We start from the raw sequence: 18,679 nt of genomic DNA, 5'->3' as shown, positions 1-18,679 counted from the left end.
GACTGGAATGCCCTGCACACTGTGATTTCCGTTTTTCCTGCTGTTCATGAGTTAAAAGATTTGCTTTTCTGAATATCCACAGAAAGCCCATCAAATCCTATCTTCTTGCCCCCTTCATAAAACAGACCCCTTTTCTTCAACTCCTTTTTAGTACCCAGGTGTCTAAAATGGCCACAAATGTCAGTGCTTTGTTTTAGGCAAGGAAGATATTGCAGTATTTTGTGAAGTGAAGCACCAGATCTGCCAGAGCATCCAGGAAAATACATGCAAGCTATGGTGCACCGCAATTGAAAACCTCTCTTCTCTGCTCACTGCAACCTTTAGCCTGAAATAATCATTAAGCTCCTAACCAACTTCACTGCTAGGAACAAATATGAGGAAACAAAGTTACAGCGAGATAAAAGATCAAAATAACATCAGGGTCTCTAGATCAAAACCAGAATGTTGGACTGAACTTGGAAATAAACCAAAAGCCTACACAATTGATGGAGCAGAAGCTTAAAAGTATCAAAGCAGCCAGTAGTTCTGCTCTGCACTGCAGACTCTGTACAGACTTCAAGGGAAAGCCTATATATCCCAGAAGGCAAAGGTGACTGAAATTCAGCTGGGATTAGCTTTTCCTCTCCTGCTATAAATGGGCTCTCATGCATGCACACAAAGTCGGACAGATCCGATGCAGAGAATCCTTCACTGGGGACAGAACAGGAAATCCACAGGTAGACAAGTGACTGCTTCCCTGTTGCACAAGCCCAGAATAAGCAAATTTATTCTGAGGACATGTGCACCTTTTTTTTTTTTTTTTTTTTTTTTTTCCTTTTTTAATAGATAATGAAGAACACTTTTATCACTTTTCATATAGCCTTCATAAGCTCACAATTTCTTTGATGAAAAATGACCACATTTCCCAGGTGGTTTTATACATCAGCCTGGCCAGTCTCTCTAGATATCCAGCACTGGGAGAACTGTGAGGGCTTAAATCATTTTGGATTCTTACACAGATAGATGCAACCAAAATACAAGCATAAAACAAAATTATGTAAGGCAAAAAATGGCCTTAACTTGTGAAAACATATATTTGCCTTAAAGAGCTCTGCAGCATTCTTTTACTACTCCCACAGAGAGAGCAAATAAAATGGATTCTCTGTCTCCACTAAAAGTAAGTGGCAACTTTCAACTTAAATGTGAGTTGGCAATTTTCAGGCTTAGAAAAAGGTATTAATGCCAATCTCAAACCAAAAACGTTGCTGCAGAGCAGGCCTTTTTGGCAATTGCTCCAGAAACTCAGTGGAAAACACTCAAAATTACTATTGAAATGCATAGTTGTATGAATTATGAATTATCAGTGAATGCCAAAATTGTTTAAAACTATAGTCATATTGATCAGGAAGCATGCAGTATGGTAAAACAGCCTTAAATCATTAATTTCAGTAAGGAGTTCAGTACTCCTACAAAGCCAGCAACATTCAAAGACATCTAATCCTGAAGCATGCTCAAAGACAAATGAAGCCCAGCACAGCTCTGCCAGCTCTCTCCAAAAGCGTTTAGGAGCATGTTTGAGAGGCTCTGCACAGTCTTCCCTTGACTCCCAGCCTGCCAAACCAGACTGCCTCTCCCCATGCCAGAAAACAGACTTACTTGTACACTTGGTCTAGTTTTACAAGTTTTTTTTTTTTTTTTTTTACAACATTACAGCATATTCAAGGTGTGGAATCAGTTGTACTGGGGTTTAAACACAACGCTGAGAAGGAAATAAGCCTTCTTCATAAAAACACACTAGCTATCTAAGGTAATCCAATATATTACCTTTACATAATTTTGAAGTTTACTGAATTGTAGTGTCCTGGGATTTGTGGCTCCTCTTTTGGTCAGGATGGTTTCACCCTGGAGTGACATACTCCTGCTAATGTACAGATTATTGTATTAAAATCCTACACCACTCTGCAAGATAACTCATCACAAAACTACTGGGAATCATGCAGGCAGGAGGTAAGTATGCCCTAATGTGATAGATTTTCATTGCAAGCATCTACATCCAAGCCACACTGCACTGAAGATTTGAAGATGCCCTGAAGAATTCTTTCTGCTGAAGTACTATCACAGAACTAAGATAACTCTCATTTCCAAAAAAATTTAATTTCTCTTCATCTTCATTGTACAAGACGTATTTCTTTATTCAGTGGCCAAAGCTGAAATACAGAAATGTTGGCATGAAAACTAAGAAATCCAAAATCCCTCTCTAGGACAGCAGTCTGTCTGTAATTCAGAAGGCCCAGCACACAATAGCATTGTAGGTCTACCTATTTCAACCACTGCTTCAATACAACCATAAGGAGAATACGAAAAGGAAAAGGAAACAATAAGGTGCATGCATAGCTTTTTGTTCATCTCCCCATTATACAGAATGAGCAGAGACATAAGATCCAAGAGTTTAAAATGTTAGTGTGGTCACTTTATTGCAGGCAGTGAGGCATTTGCCCAAAGGAAGTTCAATATAAACATTTTTCTGTTTGGAACAATGTTATTTATTTTTCAGTATTTCGAGTTAACTAGCCATAAATACCATTTTCAGCTCAGTAAAAGAGAAATAGAAGAACTGGAAGAGAATTCTTCAAAAGAAGCCCAGACTATAAAGAAAATGTAGTCTGAATTGTTCAGCTTTTGGCATAATTGCCAAATGCAAACTATTGCCTCAGAATCAATAGCAGAAAAGGATTACAAAAAATTGTAAGCACTCAATAGTAAAAACAGTACTGGAGTAGAAACTATGCTTTGTTTCATTACTTCTTTAATACATTTTTTTTTGCCTCCCCATCTTTCTAAAAAAAATCTGTTTAGATCAATTAACATATCTAACTCTCACTCCAAATAGGACCAATTATTTTACTTCAATGCCTCTTAAGCAAGTTAACTTGGGAAACATTTCTTTTTGCAAGGAAAAGTTTATCTACCCCTTTTTATTACCTTTTGCCTACTTTCTTGATACTACTTATTCAGGCTTGCTGCCATCAATGTTTTCAGAGAAAAGCAACTCTTGTCCTTGCAAAAAGCCTCACATCATACAGCCTGTTGATAATTTTGCCAGTAGAAGTAGCAGCAGTGTAACATCTGTACGCCCCAACCAAGGACAGGCAAATTATAGGCAGTTAGTATGTGCATACCTCATGAAAAGCTGGTCTTTTCCTCAAAGATTTCCAGTCAATGGCATTCAGTATGACTGATAGGACAGGCTTCATACAACTAGCCTATCCTGGCCACGTAACTTCATGAGTTTGTTCATATATTTTGACTATGTGATGAGGGAGGAACAAAGACATTCCTCAGAAAGAAATCAGCATTGCATAAGGCACCAGAGCATATTATGTCTGCACTGTCCATGTTTCAGAGGCTCTCCAGAAAGAAAAATCACATGAACAGTTTTGGAAGTCTGCAGCTTCTTTTGTCATTTAGTCACAGAGCAGTGGGGATGACAGTGTTATGGCTACTTGATGGATACACATACAGCCATATGATGGTGAGGGACTGTGTTGATGCTGAGACAAGAGAGTAGCTGGGAGCAAGATGTCAAAAGCATTCAAAATACCAGAGGGACAACAGCTAGACAGGTTTCCACAGAAAAGCATCCTGGCATCATTACAAAACATAACGTGAACATGAATCACTGATGTTGTCTGTTCCAAAAACCACCAAAACCAGAATGCCACTCAAAGCACTGGGATATGAAAACAAGAGTGCAGCCAACAAGATACCTTGGAGTAATCCTCTCCTTGCAATTTCCACTCAGAAAGCCTCTAACTGGAATCCTGAATGTAGTTTTGGGCACATCTCAAGGAAGACTGGAACAAATAACCATAATGAGCAATGATTCAACAAATGTGAAAGACATGAAAAGAGATTAGCTTAAGGAAGAGAAGACAGAGAGGGGCTGTAGCAGACAGGTATGAGAGCAGCCTTTAAGGAGAAATAAAATAATCTGCTCAGTGTATTCTTACTAGACGTGACAAGAAGTAAAGCTGCAAAAAGGATGATAGAGTCTGGATCTTAGGAAAGTGTTAAAAATAATTAAGCACTAAAAAAAGTAAGCAGAGGTGGTCATGAAATCTTCACCTGTGGAAGGCTCTAAGAAGAACGTATGCAAACACCTCCTCTTGATGTTGGGATGACAACCTCTGGAGTCTCCTTGGGCCAATATATAAGATACATCCTCTTCCTCTCTGCTCTTGGGAGATCGAGATTATCAAGGAGCAAACTGAATAGGTTATATAAATCCCATATAAAACCGCAGCTATACAATGTCCATGCCCACCTCTGTGACGCCCTCAGGACAGCAGGGAGAAGGCAGTGGACTGAATGGAGTGGTGTAGAGGAGAAGGCCAAGCCTTCAGGTGATGTCACCCCTAACCTAAATAGCATAAAACAGTTTAGATCTATCAAGCACAGTGAAGGGCCAAATTGTGCTGGATATCTTCAAACGACACATTCTGCTGTAAAACTTACACAGCTGGGGAGGATACAGGACTAGAATGCTTCACTGTGAGGGAGAACACAAAAGGAATGACAGAAGTAAAGAACTCAAAAGAATGTTTTTATTAACTGCTGTTCAAAGCCACACAACTTCTCTGGTCTGATGGCTTGCTGTATCCTACAGAGAAGGTAGGGTGCATAATGATCCTTCCTTGGGAGGACAATGCATCACAAAGAAACGCAGGAGGCTCAGCAGCTCTGATTCTTTCTGTGGCACTTACTGAACACTGATTTCCATTCCATCAAGGTTATTTCTATCATTTTTGAAGACAAAGAATTTAACAAGAATCCGGTTGGTTTGTTTGCTTGTGTGCAAAACTTTCAAAAGCTCTAAGGCATCTCGTATGAGGGTATTTTTAACTCGAGTTAGTTTCCTATCTATGACCTTGAGCAAGCTCCCTCAGTCCAGTATACAATAATCAATACAGCAGACAAAACACTTTAAACTCCAGAAGGTTATAAAAATTTCCCCGACACTGACATCTGCTACAGTCAGTAAAACAGAATACATTTCTGTGTACACTCAGCTCTAACAGCGAAAATCATAATTGAACAAGAATAGAAAAAAAAGAAAAACCAAATATTTTGTGACCTAATAAAATAACGAGCTCCTGAACATGAGCTAAAATAAATTGAAATAAATCTTAATCAAGGAGGTTGATGCTAAACAGTCAGGGGAGACAGGGTCAGGTTCAAACAACTTCAATAGCAAAAGCAGGAGTCATCTATTTTGTTATGTAGTTTCCACTTACACAGTAAGGGCATCATTAAATGTAAAAAGGAAGATCAATGTTACCTTGAATGTTAGATGAAAAATTTAAATATAGTATTTAAACTATGCTCTCTTTTTCCAAGATTGATATGTTGAGTCATTTAAATGGGAGGCAAATATCCCCAACAGCAGCAGATAAATACAGCAATCCATATCAGTGCTATAAATGCTGCTTGCACTTCTGTAATCAGTGAGAAGCACTAAAACCTTCATGACACATGCCAAAACAGTCCACAGTACATCTGCACAAACACACTGTGTTATGTCACCTGCCCTAATGTATCCCCAAAAGCCACGCTTTTTAACCAGTCCACTGTTAGTATTTGATGTAAAAATACGTCCCTCCTGCAAGGGGCCTAGAAAATGTAATTGCAAATTACCAAAGGAACCAATCTGCTGCAGACTGATTAAGAACTCAAGTGTGGAAAGGGAGTGTGGAAGGAAAATCAGGAAATGGGACAACAAAACTGAGAGTGGGGTAGGAAGAGAGGGCCTTGAATAAGACCCTGTTTAGCATCTTGGGGTGTGATATGTACCGCTACATCATTACACCAGAAGAACATCTATCCTTGGGGAAAGTGGAAGGATGAAAGCAAAAATCCAAGGAGAAAGAATAATATTCATTTTGTTAATCTCCTGTCATTAACTCCATGAATACTTCTGCTCTGTACTCGGGAACAGTTGATATCACTCTTAAGTCAGGCTACCTGCAAAGTCTGAACAGATATAAAGGAGCTTAGTTACTGCTAGCTATGTTTCCCAATTCTGAAAAAGGTGGAGGTCTTATTAGATCTGCCAAATACTAAGTAGGAGAGTATTTCCCAAATGATGAGCAATCAGGTAACTTACAGATGCTTTCACTTCGACAAAGCTGAATAGTTTGATAACCTTCAGATACAGTGTTCAGAAAAAACACCTCTCTCTCACACACACATTACTTAGTTGAAATACATATTATTTTGTCATGATGGCATTTCAATCAGATATGCAAGTATCTTAGAAACAAAGGATACATATAAATTTACATTGCAAACCTTCTGAATTTCCATTTTGAGCCCTGGAAATTCAGGATTCCTGGTTTGAAATCAATACAAATTTCACTATGATTATACCTAAGTATGATCATAAGTGTGTAACTGGCTGATATGATAATTCTCTGTGTATGTGTATATATATATATATATATGTGATACATATATATACATGTGTAGCAGGATAGGAAGTAAGATAAACAGATGAATACAGACACATAAATAAATTTTCTTTATTCATTCATTTGAAGAAATAAGAATTCACCAGCTGCTCAGTTTTCTGTGTCCTAATCTTGAATCTAGAAAAAGACATCAGACATCTCACAAAATATCAGTCAGAGCAGGCACAGTGAAACCCCCTTCTACATATTATTTTAACCAGACACAAGGAATAGTGGCCTAAATTGGAACAGATATGTAAATCTGTACAAGCACACAGAATTTTCTCCTACACCTAGGCTTATTGATAAACTTTATCTAAGTTGAGATATGGAACAAGTTTTCATTTATTTTGATTTGAAAACTACTTAAATTTGACATTGTGCCAAACTAAAAAGAACTAGATGAAAATATTAATATATATCAAAGATAAAAGGAAATAAATAAATAAAAAAGGAGAATAGCAAAATCATAAACCCATACATGCATCACACACTGTCAAGGAGAAATGAAGAGGAGGGTCAAAATTCCCAAGGAAATGTTCAATCAAAACAAGAGGGACAATTAGAAAGATCATCAGTCCATAAAGACAGCTAGATATAGCTTTTGCTCATTAAGCAGTAGTTGCCATCTTGTCTTTCAAAAAGATGGTTTTACCTATTCTATTTCGTTATGGTCAAAAACCATATCAACTGATTCATACTGTACTTCTCTGGCAAAGAGGAACATCAGACTAATTTGCGAGTTGTAACCTAGAACATTTGTAGATCAAACCTGAAGAAATTCAATTGGAATAGACAAACCTATTCTATAGGTTTTAGCTATGTTTCAATAAAAATTAATTATCACATCTGCAGAACACTTAGAAAACTTTCCTCTGCTCAGGAGTCAGTTGACTGTTGAACTCAAGATGATGTGCCTTCACCTGAATGTTCCACAACACTACTACTGCTATGGGGGGAGACCTGATGTACTCTAGGAGAGAAGATGTGATGAATACAAGTGAATTTTGGGCAAGCAATAGTCTAGCCTCCCTTCTTTCTTTCATCCAATACTGCAAAACACAGGCATTCTCTGGGACAAGACCTACCATGAAGATACCATAGAAAAATGCAGTTGGGTGAAATCCCGCAATTTATACATAGTAGGAAAACCCACATGTGGTCATTCTGGAAAGACACTGGTTACAATACATTTAATGATTCTCTGGGTAATCCACCCCAGTTTAACCAAACACATTTCCTGGCCTTCAACTGTTTTCAGTCCCTTCCAGCACAGCCAGGCATTCTACTTTAACAACAGATTTCAGCTGACAAACTTTCCCCCCTAATCAATGTCTATTCAAAACTGCTCTTAAGCTCCACTTGCAACCCACAGTCTACTGCTGTGTCCTCCTTGTTAATTTTTGTTTCTGTCATAAAGATAGGATTATAAAAACACAATTAAAGCAGCAGCAATATTATAAGAATTTGAAGATATAGGCTCCATTAAGTCTTATATGTACAAACATTTTCATTAATGAAAATAGGTTTTGGAACAACTCTGCTCATTTTCATTTAATTGCTGGCTAATGGGGTCTCTTGGTGTGTCACTGTGTGTGTTCTGAGGTTTCTTTCTAAGAAAAAGATAATATAATATTATGAATAATTCTAGATAAGCACTCAGGACTGACAGTAAGACACACCTTCTCATGATACTGTGGTCTTAAGCTGCCTGACTTTTTGCAGCAGAGTGATTTGAACAAGTGCCATGAAAATTCCCATTTACTCTCATTATTTACCACCAATTTTATGGCCAATTTCAATGCCTATTACAGCTCGCTAGTACTTTACTGCAGTATGGACATTGTTCTTAGAAATATGAGGGCAGAGGAAAAAAGAAAATATTCAGCTTGTAAAGATCATTAAGTGAGCAGAATAAGGGAATTCATGAAAGACTTATTGCAATAATTAAATACTTATTATCCAGTCAGATATGCTCTGCAAACATCTTACTAAGGCTTAAATTCAATAACCTTGCTCAAGCTTACCTGATTCTGGAACTGGTTGTTTAAAAGCTTTTTTTCTTATATACAATTATAAGATATTCTTGTACCTGAAAGCAGGACTTAGAAAAAGCAACTAGCATCTTTTAAAGAACTTATCAATATTGCTATTATTTAAATGATAGATAGATAAATAATTGCATTATTATCAGCTTGAATCCCATGCTTCAGAAGACTCTGAGGATAACTGTGTAAAGAACAATTTTCAGTGGTTCAATTTTGGAGATGTGTAATGATCCTGTATGTTCTCTACTAGCACAGTACAAGGTGGCAATATAATTATAAACCTGTTAGTGACCATTTCAACAGTAATGCTCTATGAAATGACACTAACTAAATACTTGTTTTGATGAATCTGGGTAATGGATATCCAAAGGGTCAAAACAGTTCTGACCCTCTGGATGGTTAGAGTGAAAGATTCTCAGCTGCACAGTCTAAAAACATCATCAGTATTTTGTTTCTTTGAATCATATAAGCAAAGAAAAATGCATTTTATTTTTATTTTCTCAAGGAAAGATTCCCCTTTTGTAACCATATTTTCTTTTAACCAAGGAACCATAATTTTGATGCTTTAAAGGCAGAGAAAATCACTTCTGCTTCTGACACAACCTATTTGGAATTCAGAACAAGGAGGAAGGCAATTAACTGGCATTTTTCTACATAATAATATAAGTTAAGGCTCTGAGGCTTTGCCTACACTAGGGAAATTCAGACAAGTTTCTCACTGTTGCTGACACTGGCTTGGCCAAAGCACTGCTAGGAACATGAAAGGTCTAAAGCACACAAACTCACTTGCCTCAAAAACTGCTGTCAACAACTAAGACACTACTACTAAACTATTTCTTAAAACTATTTTTAAAATGGTACTTCAGCATAAAAACAGGAAGTCAAACACTTGAATTATTTTCTGTGAATGCCTTTTTGGTTGATCATTTCTGTAGACAAAGTCCTACACGATGCATTATAATACGGCTTCCTCATAAAATGAATCTGATTCATTGGCACCTATCATCACACTTGCATCTGCAAGCACAATATTTAAGAGCTACTTTCCACCTGAATGGTGCTTTTAAACTAAACTTTTTTTCTATTTAAAAAATAAATCATTAAAACATTGCTGGAAGGAATATGGCTACAAATGAGGATATTGGCAGAAATCCAATGTTATTGGGAAGGTAGATATTCACACTACTCATGCTGCCAGTGGTGATTAATTAAAAGCCGTTAGATACCCGAAGCCTTAACAGTTCATTCAATATGATTCCCATTGCAGGAATGACCTGCTTTTGCTGACAAGATATTTATGCAGACAGAAAAGAAAAAGAAAGTCATGATACCAGAACTCAAAGACACACAGATATAAATGTTCATGTTTTATTTACAGTCCCACTTTTTATTCCATGTGGTTGTGTATCAGGAGGAGGTGACTTCTGTCTCCACAGTATAGTTAATCAGGAAACCCACACAAATCAGGTGGTAGAACTGCAGAGATCTGAGCCTAAAACCTTTGTGACTATGGAGCAACGGAGAGGTAACGGAGTAGCAAATGAATGCAGACAATGTGGAAGACAGCAATAGAAAAAATAGAGGAATGATGAAAGTGCCAAGTGATGAAAGCAAAACCAACCAACCCTTCACAAGTTTATCTCTTGGTGCTACAGATTTTTTTTCAGAAAAATGCTTGAATTTCCTTGAGAACATGCAGAATTCAGCAATTATGAATGAAAGACATCTTCCCATGAGCATGAAGGATTTAAAATAATTTGCAATTTTTACCACATTTGCCTGAAGTAATTTGAATCCTAAATTACACAAGAGAACACCCTCAAAAAAGTCCAGCTCTTATATTCACACATGGAGAGAGAAATCTTTTCACTGTCATTCACACATCCTGCTGACACCTGCTCTGCAGATGTCCTGCTCTGCAGATGTTGGATCAGCATTATGTTGCATACTAAATATCTACCATATTGCCAATTATTATATTTTCCCACTGATGACAATAAATTAAATTTTCAGATTTTCCTATGTAACTGACCACAATCCAACATTAATAAGACACAGCCTTTAGTGAAGCAAGCCTATACATTCTTTAAAATACACTAATGTCAAACTAAAATGAAGAAAAACTACCCACCCTAAAATCTGTATATTAAGGAGAAGCTGACAGTTGCTATGAGAATACAGTGCTGAATTTTCTCTAAAAAAAAATTTGTGATGCTCTGTAACGCCGATATGTAGCTTTACTTTATATAAAGCCAATAATAAGAACCACATGGAACAATCTAAACATCATGATGCCACCCCAGCATATAAATAAATATATAAATAAATATGGAAAAATGAAGTAAATCATCAGTGCTCTAATATGATTTTTTGAGGAGCTTTGGGGCTAGAGAATCTGTTTCTATCAGTCAGGTATATGAACTCATACAGTTGATCTACACAAATATTCAAAATGCAAATAAATAGAAATCAATCAAAGATCACATTTGTGGGAATTCATACTGCTTTAGAATGAAGCTTCTTATTTTCAGTTGTTTAACTAAATTAAAACAAACAAATAAACAATCAAAACAAATCAAAATAGGACTGTCTTCAGTCTACAAAGTGAGCCACTAAAATGGCTCATTAGTCACAAACAAACCCAAATTATATGAATCAGACATCTTTTTTACTTTTTGTTATGCACTCCTTTGACAATTATTTATTCATTTGGCTAATAAAATATGATCTAAACTTTTCTTTTGCGGAATTTTAGAAGTGTCCTGAACAGGAACTAAATAATGTATGGTCTCTAAACATCAGGAAAAGGAAGCAAAGGATAACTTCAACTGTATATAACTTTTTTTTTTTTTTTTTTTTTTTTTTTTTTTTATCTAAGGAAACTTAGATTTCAAACTAAATTTCAATACAGTATGATGGTGAGAACTTCACAATTGCACATCTATTCCACTTATTTTTGTAGATACTCCCATTTCTAGAACAAAAATATAATTGCTGTTCTACATCAAAATCACATTCTACCTTGATCCAAATTTTCATTCATGTAGGCAAGCTAAAAATGTTTTAATTAGAGTTAGCATAACAAATTTTGGATTAAATTCATTCAGGCTAAGTCATTTGTATTCACATGAAGATGAATTGAAGTGGTAGGCAAGGTTCCTCAGCAGTCAATGCTTATCAATCAGATTCTCTGAAGACAAATTCTTCTTCAAAGTACTTCCAGTATGAAAAAAGATAAATAAGATAATGGATAAACTATTATCTCACACAAAGAGAGAAACTCCTTTATGGCTGCATTGGACATAAGTAAAGAATTCATCTTAATTATTTTCAGCTGTGCCACTAATAGTTTAATACCTGTTATATGATACTTATTTAGCAAAAACTTTAACACTCTCTCCTTTTGAAAATACCATGGCCATGGAGACCTACCTACCATTTGCTTTGCACGAGAATGTTGGAGAGGAAGGTCTTGTTAAAACCCTGCAGCACACATGTCCCACAGGGGTACAGTATGCTCCTTCTTTCCTATCTTTGTATTTGACAGGAGGAAAGAAGGACATGAGGGCTCCTCACCCATTCATGTGTTTTGCTTTCCCTTCTGACCATCCTGCACACATGTCTTGGGAACATCGAGAACCAACAGAGCTTGAAGACTTTTAGTCTGAGGCCAAGATCCTGTTCATCCTACTCTGAAACAACTAGTAGATGGCACTTAAGAAAAGAATGCAATGGCCTTTTAGTGAAGGTACTTGGTGGACTCAGAAAAACTGGATTCAGTTTTTGGCTTTTCAATGTCTCTGCTTCATGACCCTGGGCAACTCACTTAATCTACCCTTGCCTTGGTACAAAACCTCTTGCTCCACACAAAACTGTTCTCATTCTGCATCTGTTGATATTTGACAGACATTTTTCTAGGGCTCTACTTCAGTGGATACACAGTATGGGAAGCAGGTCAGAGCTCAGGATTATGTTTGAGAAAAGAGCTATATATCATACCCATGATCATCAGTTTCTATCTCCTTTCACACAATCTTTTATACCTCGTGTAATCACTTCATGTGTTCAGTATTTCTATTACTAGCATTACATTTCTATCTGCACAAAATTTGCCCCTGACATTATAGAAGATAAGGCTATCACAGTTTTATTGATTGAGCAGAGAAGCCTACATATGTTTTCAATTACTATTACACAGGGTAGTTTGAGGAGCTGACATATTTAACTAAGTAGAGATGGAGAAATACAATAAAAGAAAACAGGGAGACAAGATGACCCAGCAAAATGTTTGTTCCTATGTATTTTTTAATATTCTTCAATCTTTAAAGCTTCTGCGACAGAACCAAATTCTCCAGCTATCTATTTTAACTTGAACTTAATTTTTGGCAAAATGTATTCTACAAACTGGAACTACATGAATCATGTTGAAACACATCGTGCATACTTTAATATGCAGATGCAGGAGGGAAATACACCTTCTGCTGCTCCATTTTGACAAAGAAACACAAAACTTGAGGTAGTATACAGAAGAGCACAGTAAGCAATGATTAATGAGTTTTTCACTAATGAAGGTGCTCCTAGTGGTAGAATCAGGCCTCCATGCCTAATTAGCAAATATTAAACTGCTTCAATTAATGAACTTTAAGGAAAATGATTATTTAGAATAATGGCCTAGAAAAAGTTAAAGCGAATACTACACCCAGACTGTACAAAAGATTTTCAGTAATAATATTCTGCTGACAATTCATCAGATTTAACAAGGTGCAGTGAAAGAGGAACTGACCTCCCGAGGACAGATGATTCTCTTGGGACGTGGTGCTTCTTGTTGTAACTGATACACTGTCAAAGACAAAAATGTACAGATAATTAGAAGACTGCAACATATACAAACTTTTATTCAGATGAGTCTTTTAGCCAGAGGCTGCAGAGAAAAATGCAAATGCAAAGGAAAAGACAGCAAACTGAGGTATTTAGGCTTATGTAAGTCATTTACATGAAAATTGGTTGCTGACCTGCAAACTAGTAAAACTGATTATTGTTTTAACTCTTAGAATCCTTATCTCTTTTTATGCTTTTATGCTGACTCTATACTTGGGAAAACTAGCTTGAAGTATTTGTTAGGTGTTTCTCAGGATTAAATCTCAATTTTGCATATACTGTGGTTGAAGAACAGAATGCTTGAATGCTTACTAGCAATGCATTTTTTTTTCTTTTTTTTTTGGATAGGCCAAGAAAAAGTTCAGCCCATTTGAAAGACCTCACCACAATCTCATAATTTATTTCTTTTTAAAATTTGCTGGCAACTATTTATGAGCAAGCAAACATTCCTTTCAGAGCAATTACACCACATTCAAATGGCCCTGGATCAATTCTGTGAATCTTCTGAGGGCTTCAGGAGAGAGAGCTGAGGCCAGGGGTAGCTGCTGAACCCTGGCCCCCAGCTTCTTCACTTCTAGTATTTAATGAGATCCTTTCCTTCCTTTCCACTCAAAAGTCATGAGAGGGAGCTGACATACAGTGACAGTAATCAATTCCAGTGCAGACAGACTGTCTCTCCATAACTCCAGTAAAAATCCCAAAGGTTTGGATTGCCTCCCTTGAGGAAGGCCTTCTGTATGCTGTATTTGGAAAGATCATGTTGTGTCTATGACTGTTTTTTTTTTTTTTTTTTTTTTTTTAAAAAAAAGACCAAGTTTCTAGGACAAGGTTCTTCATAATGCTTGTGAAGCTCAGAATTATGCTTGTGAAACTCAGTCTTGAAAGTTGGTAGATTATGGGAGGAAAATAAATGTTAGTTGGTTTGATAAATGCTGGAGCCCTGTTCCAGAAAGGGAATGGAAATGCTAGATATTACTCTTCAGCACCTTCTCTTCCCTTCAGAACCTTCTCCTCAAATGGGGCTAGGAGAAGCTGCAATGAAAGCTGAGAAGCAAGGAAGTCCTCAACTTGCACCCAAGTTTCTCTTGGGAATGCAAAAGCTTTGGGGACCAGGCTAATATTAAGGTCAAAAAACCCATATCCTCTCCCTTTCCCAAGCCAATCTTTATGCCTGGTTCGTAAGAGGGACATATCAAGAGAATGCATGATAACTCATGTTCCTGTCAGTTTTAATGCATACGGATGTGTTCCAGCTCAAAATCTGTACTAAGAATTTGGATTTAACCTGCTTCACTCAGCACTGCCAGACCTACCACCACTTTTGCTCAAGATTTATGATAACTAGTGGTCTTACCTCTTTCAATTGTGTCATGGAGTAAGATTTCAAAGCCTTCCTTCCACACTTTTCTGACTGTATGAAATGTGTGTCCAAAAGAGTTGTCAAGCAAAGCATGAAAACTTTGCTTCAAAAATCAGAGACCGTTTCTTAAAACTCTATCTGTTCTGCAGCCCAGTATCAGGACTTTAAAAGGCCATTTCTGAATGTTTCAAATTCAGCATAATTTCTAATTCAGCAAGGTACTGATACTTAATGCTAAACATATTAAAGAAGAAAAGTTATTTTTTTCTTCCCTCATGCATTTCCAGTAAAGAAAAGGAACTTTATGGATTGAAAATATTGTAAGAATATGATTGCTTCCTCACCATCTAAAGTGAAAGATCTATTTCCCCCATTTATTCATTTGAATTTTAATTGAGAATTATACTTCATAAAAATCCCATTTTTCAATAATCAAAACTGTTAACTGACATAGCAAATTAAGCTAATGAAGCTGTTTCTAAAATAACCTCGATAGCTGCGGTGTAAAAGAAATTAGTCTGAAAAACACATATGATGCCTACATCTTGTGATATGTTGCATTTAAAAGAAATGAAAAAAGTAAAGAGCTCTTTGAAATGACCAAAAGGATCAGAGAGGCCGGTATCACTGCAGAAGCAAGGGTGGGGAGAAGAGTCAGCATTTCACAAAACAAAGGAGGAAATGACTAACAAGAGAGGGCATTTATATGAAAGACTTGAAAGCAAATACAGAAAACTGTATGTTGATAGGATGCAGTGGGATGAATCAGTGCAGGGATTCATGATGAGTACTAGAAGGACAAATCATCTTAATAACTGTGTTTTGAATAGACTGTAGAAGGTTGCTGTCATTCTCAGAGAGGCACGAGTAATTAATCTGCACAATAATCTGAACCGAGAAAGACATTTGATTTAGAAATACATCATAGAAAAATAAAATAAGATTATTACTATACAAATAAATAATAATAATAATAATAATCATCATCATCATCATCATCTACATGCTGCCTTAAATGTGCAGGATGATAAAATGGCCTCAGGTAACAAGCATGTCTGAGCTTGTGAATGGTGGTAATCACAGAAAACATCATGAATGGGAAATGATTTCCTGGAAAAGACAAAACATTCAGATTTGGCCATATTATCTTTGAATGGAAAGACATCAAACTGACAGCCCAGTGGAATTGCTAGAGAGAGATGCAGAACCATTAGATTGAGGGAGAGAAGTCAGATTGGGAACAGAAAGAAAGGACTGAGAACCACCACTGACATGATGGTGAGGGAAGGCAAACAGTACAGTGAGAGAGAAACAGCAGGGACAGACAGGCATACAAGAATACCTGGAAAACCACCCAGCAGGGAGGTAAAAGAGCAGTGAAAACCCACATAAGTGAAGAACTAGGAAAAGACAGTATCTCACAGACTGAAGTATTATAGAGGAAAGCAAGTGTGATGCTACCGAAAGCTGTGTTCTTCTCTAGAAAGGCTCTCTCCTGTTTCTGCTACGAATGATTGCTATATGAAAGTCTGCAGATGAGTATGAATACAAGTGAAATATTATGGCTAAGGTGACTTGATAAAAATGTGCCCTACAGCTAAGTTCCAATGAGCATAGACACCTCATTAAGTGACCTCATTTTCAGAAGTGCTGAACATCCTGGAGCTCTGCCTGATTTCATTATATGTGCTGGGCGCTCACCGCTTGGGCTGACGCTGCTGAGACCTCAGCTGAGTCCAGTGGATGGTCAGAAGTTCAGACAGCAGTTGACCCTTACTTACTCACTTGTTCCAATGACAACAAGCCTTAACTTTCTGCCTCATTTTCCCCTCATCAATGCTGGAAGTCTTAAAACAGAATCCAATTTATAAGGATATGGTTGACTTAAATAATACAAAGACATACTTATTTAATACAGCGGTAAGCAGCAATTGACATCTGATCCAGTCTATCTCAGCATGTAGAACTGAGAGGCAGGTTAGAGGCAAACTCACTTTGGTTATAAAAAAAGATTACACTTGAGTGAAATGATGCACTATTATTTTAGCCCTGAGAAAATTAACCTCATAAAAAATCAACTGCATGCAAAAAGAAAATGTATTATTACTGCTTAGAGAACAGCACCAGACCAGGATTAGCTTTTCAATCCAGCATCAGAAGCAAATGCACAGTAATAATACAGACAGAATTTTGGACCGAAATGTAGCAGTGCAATGGAAAAAACAAGCATCTTTTAAATGGCCCTTAAACAATCTTTATCTGTTTAATAATTCTAATATCTTGCCAATGTTCATAGCATCATAATCACTGAGGAGCATATAAAGGTAACAAAAACTTTAATTGATTATAGAATTTCTAGAGGAATATTTCTTTGAGATGTAAAGTAACTAGTTGGAATCTCTCTCTCTCTCTCTTTTGTTCCAGCTACAGGATGAGACTTGTGTACCAGAATGAATAAGACAAATTATACAATATATTTTAGAAAGAACTGTCTAATTATGAAATCTGCTCTGTGTAGGTAACAAAGGGGTGACATGTGAAAGTCAACACTTACTCCTCTTCTGCCAGGGAAGAAGGACTATCATCACTGTCTTCATACTGTTTTTTCAATCTGCAGTGTGCCAGGAACTCAAGCTTTCTATTTTAACTCATGTGTGACTACTGCTCAATGATGCTCCAGTGGAGAGGAAAAAAATCCTATCATTGCTTACATAAAGCAGCAAAGAAATACACTGCCTTCTGCCTGAGAGTGTTTCATAGAGTTCCTTAGTTTTACATCTTTGTCCTCAAAAGCCAGGCATTTATCCATGTGCCCAGCTTGAACAATATGAACTGTCCTATTTCTGCAGAATTACTCATGTGCTTAATTAGGAACCTAAGTGCATGGCCTTCATTTCTAGCAAAAGTGAGTGTCACATATTGTGCTTATTATTTGAAGAAGGAAGAAAGCAGGGGAACTTTACAAGGAGCTGAACCATGGCATCAACAGATACTCTGCACCTTACCACACTGCTTCATTCCTGAATATGGATCTGTGAAACCTATGTACCTTCTAACAGGTCTTCGTAAGCAAGTGAAGGTCTTTGACATTAGAACTACCCATCTTTTTCAAATCCAGCTAAAATAACCCTGTGAATTATGCCAAGTATAACGTGGATTCTGAAAGCTGTTCCACTTTGACCAGCATTTGCTCATGGATATGCGGGATACTGATTAATTGAATACTTTGACTGCATAAACAGGAAAATCTGCCTCTGTTGAAAAGCTGGAAGGATTGAAGCATCGATTACTATGTCAATAAAATACCACAAAGAGCACCTAAATTTATGCATCAGTTTTAAAAGAAGTCAAAACTGTATGCAAAATATCTTAAAAGTAAGTTAGCAAATGTTAAAAAAAAAAAAAAAAGTTACCAGCTAAAATACATTTAAAACAGTTGTTAAATAGGCAGTAAACATAAATTGCTAATAGTAAAATACACAAACTAATTTAAAACTGTGATGAGATACAGGAGTAGATTACATCATAGATGAATGCTAGCATTACACATAATTTCTATAATTAATTTACCAGATTGTGATATTTTAGCAGGCTAAAGAAGCATATTTTACCAAACATTGCAATGAAAAACATATGTCTGTGGCTAAGCAGTCTCATCTGTAGCCTTAAACTGCCATCTGCATTTTGGAACTGCGTAACTTTTTCCAAGGTCATTCATGTATGGGATTGAGACGTTGATGCTATGATGTTGTCACTACCACAATATTGGCATTCTACGTATATGTGAATAGAAAATTATATATTCATATTCTATCAGTTTATTTATTTATTTATTTAAGTTTCCTGGGACTATGTGTGCTCTTGGGCAAAATTAACCAAACTTTTTCACTGCATGCACTGACCTGCCT

General features: G+C 36.7%; 1 protein-coding gene across 1 annotated transcript in view; it reads right to left on the bottom strand.

The window, feature by feature from the left end:
* Positions 1–18,679, bottom strand: part of CHN2 (chimerin 2) — a 163,254-nt gene that overhangs the window by 76,689 nt on the left and 67,886 nt on the right. The window contains exon 3 of the mRNA XM_084282987.1: positions 13,317–13,372. Coding sequence (XP_084139113.1) covers positions 13,317–13,372 — 56 coding nt within the window. The remainder of the gene's footprint in view (positions 1–13,316; positions 13,373–18,679) is intronic.

The sequence above is a fragment of the Netta rufina genome, assembly GCF_964035555.1.
Source record: "Netta rufina genome assembly, chromosome: 2".
NCBI classification, from domain to species: Eukaryota; Metazoa; Chordata; class Aves; order Anseriformes; family Anatidae; genus Netta; species Netta rufina.
This window is presented reverse-complemented; position numbering and strand designations above follow the sequence as displayed.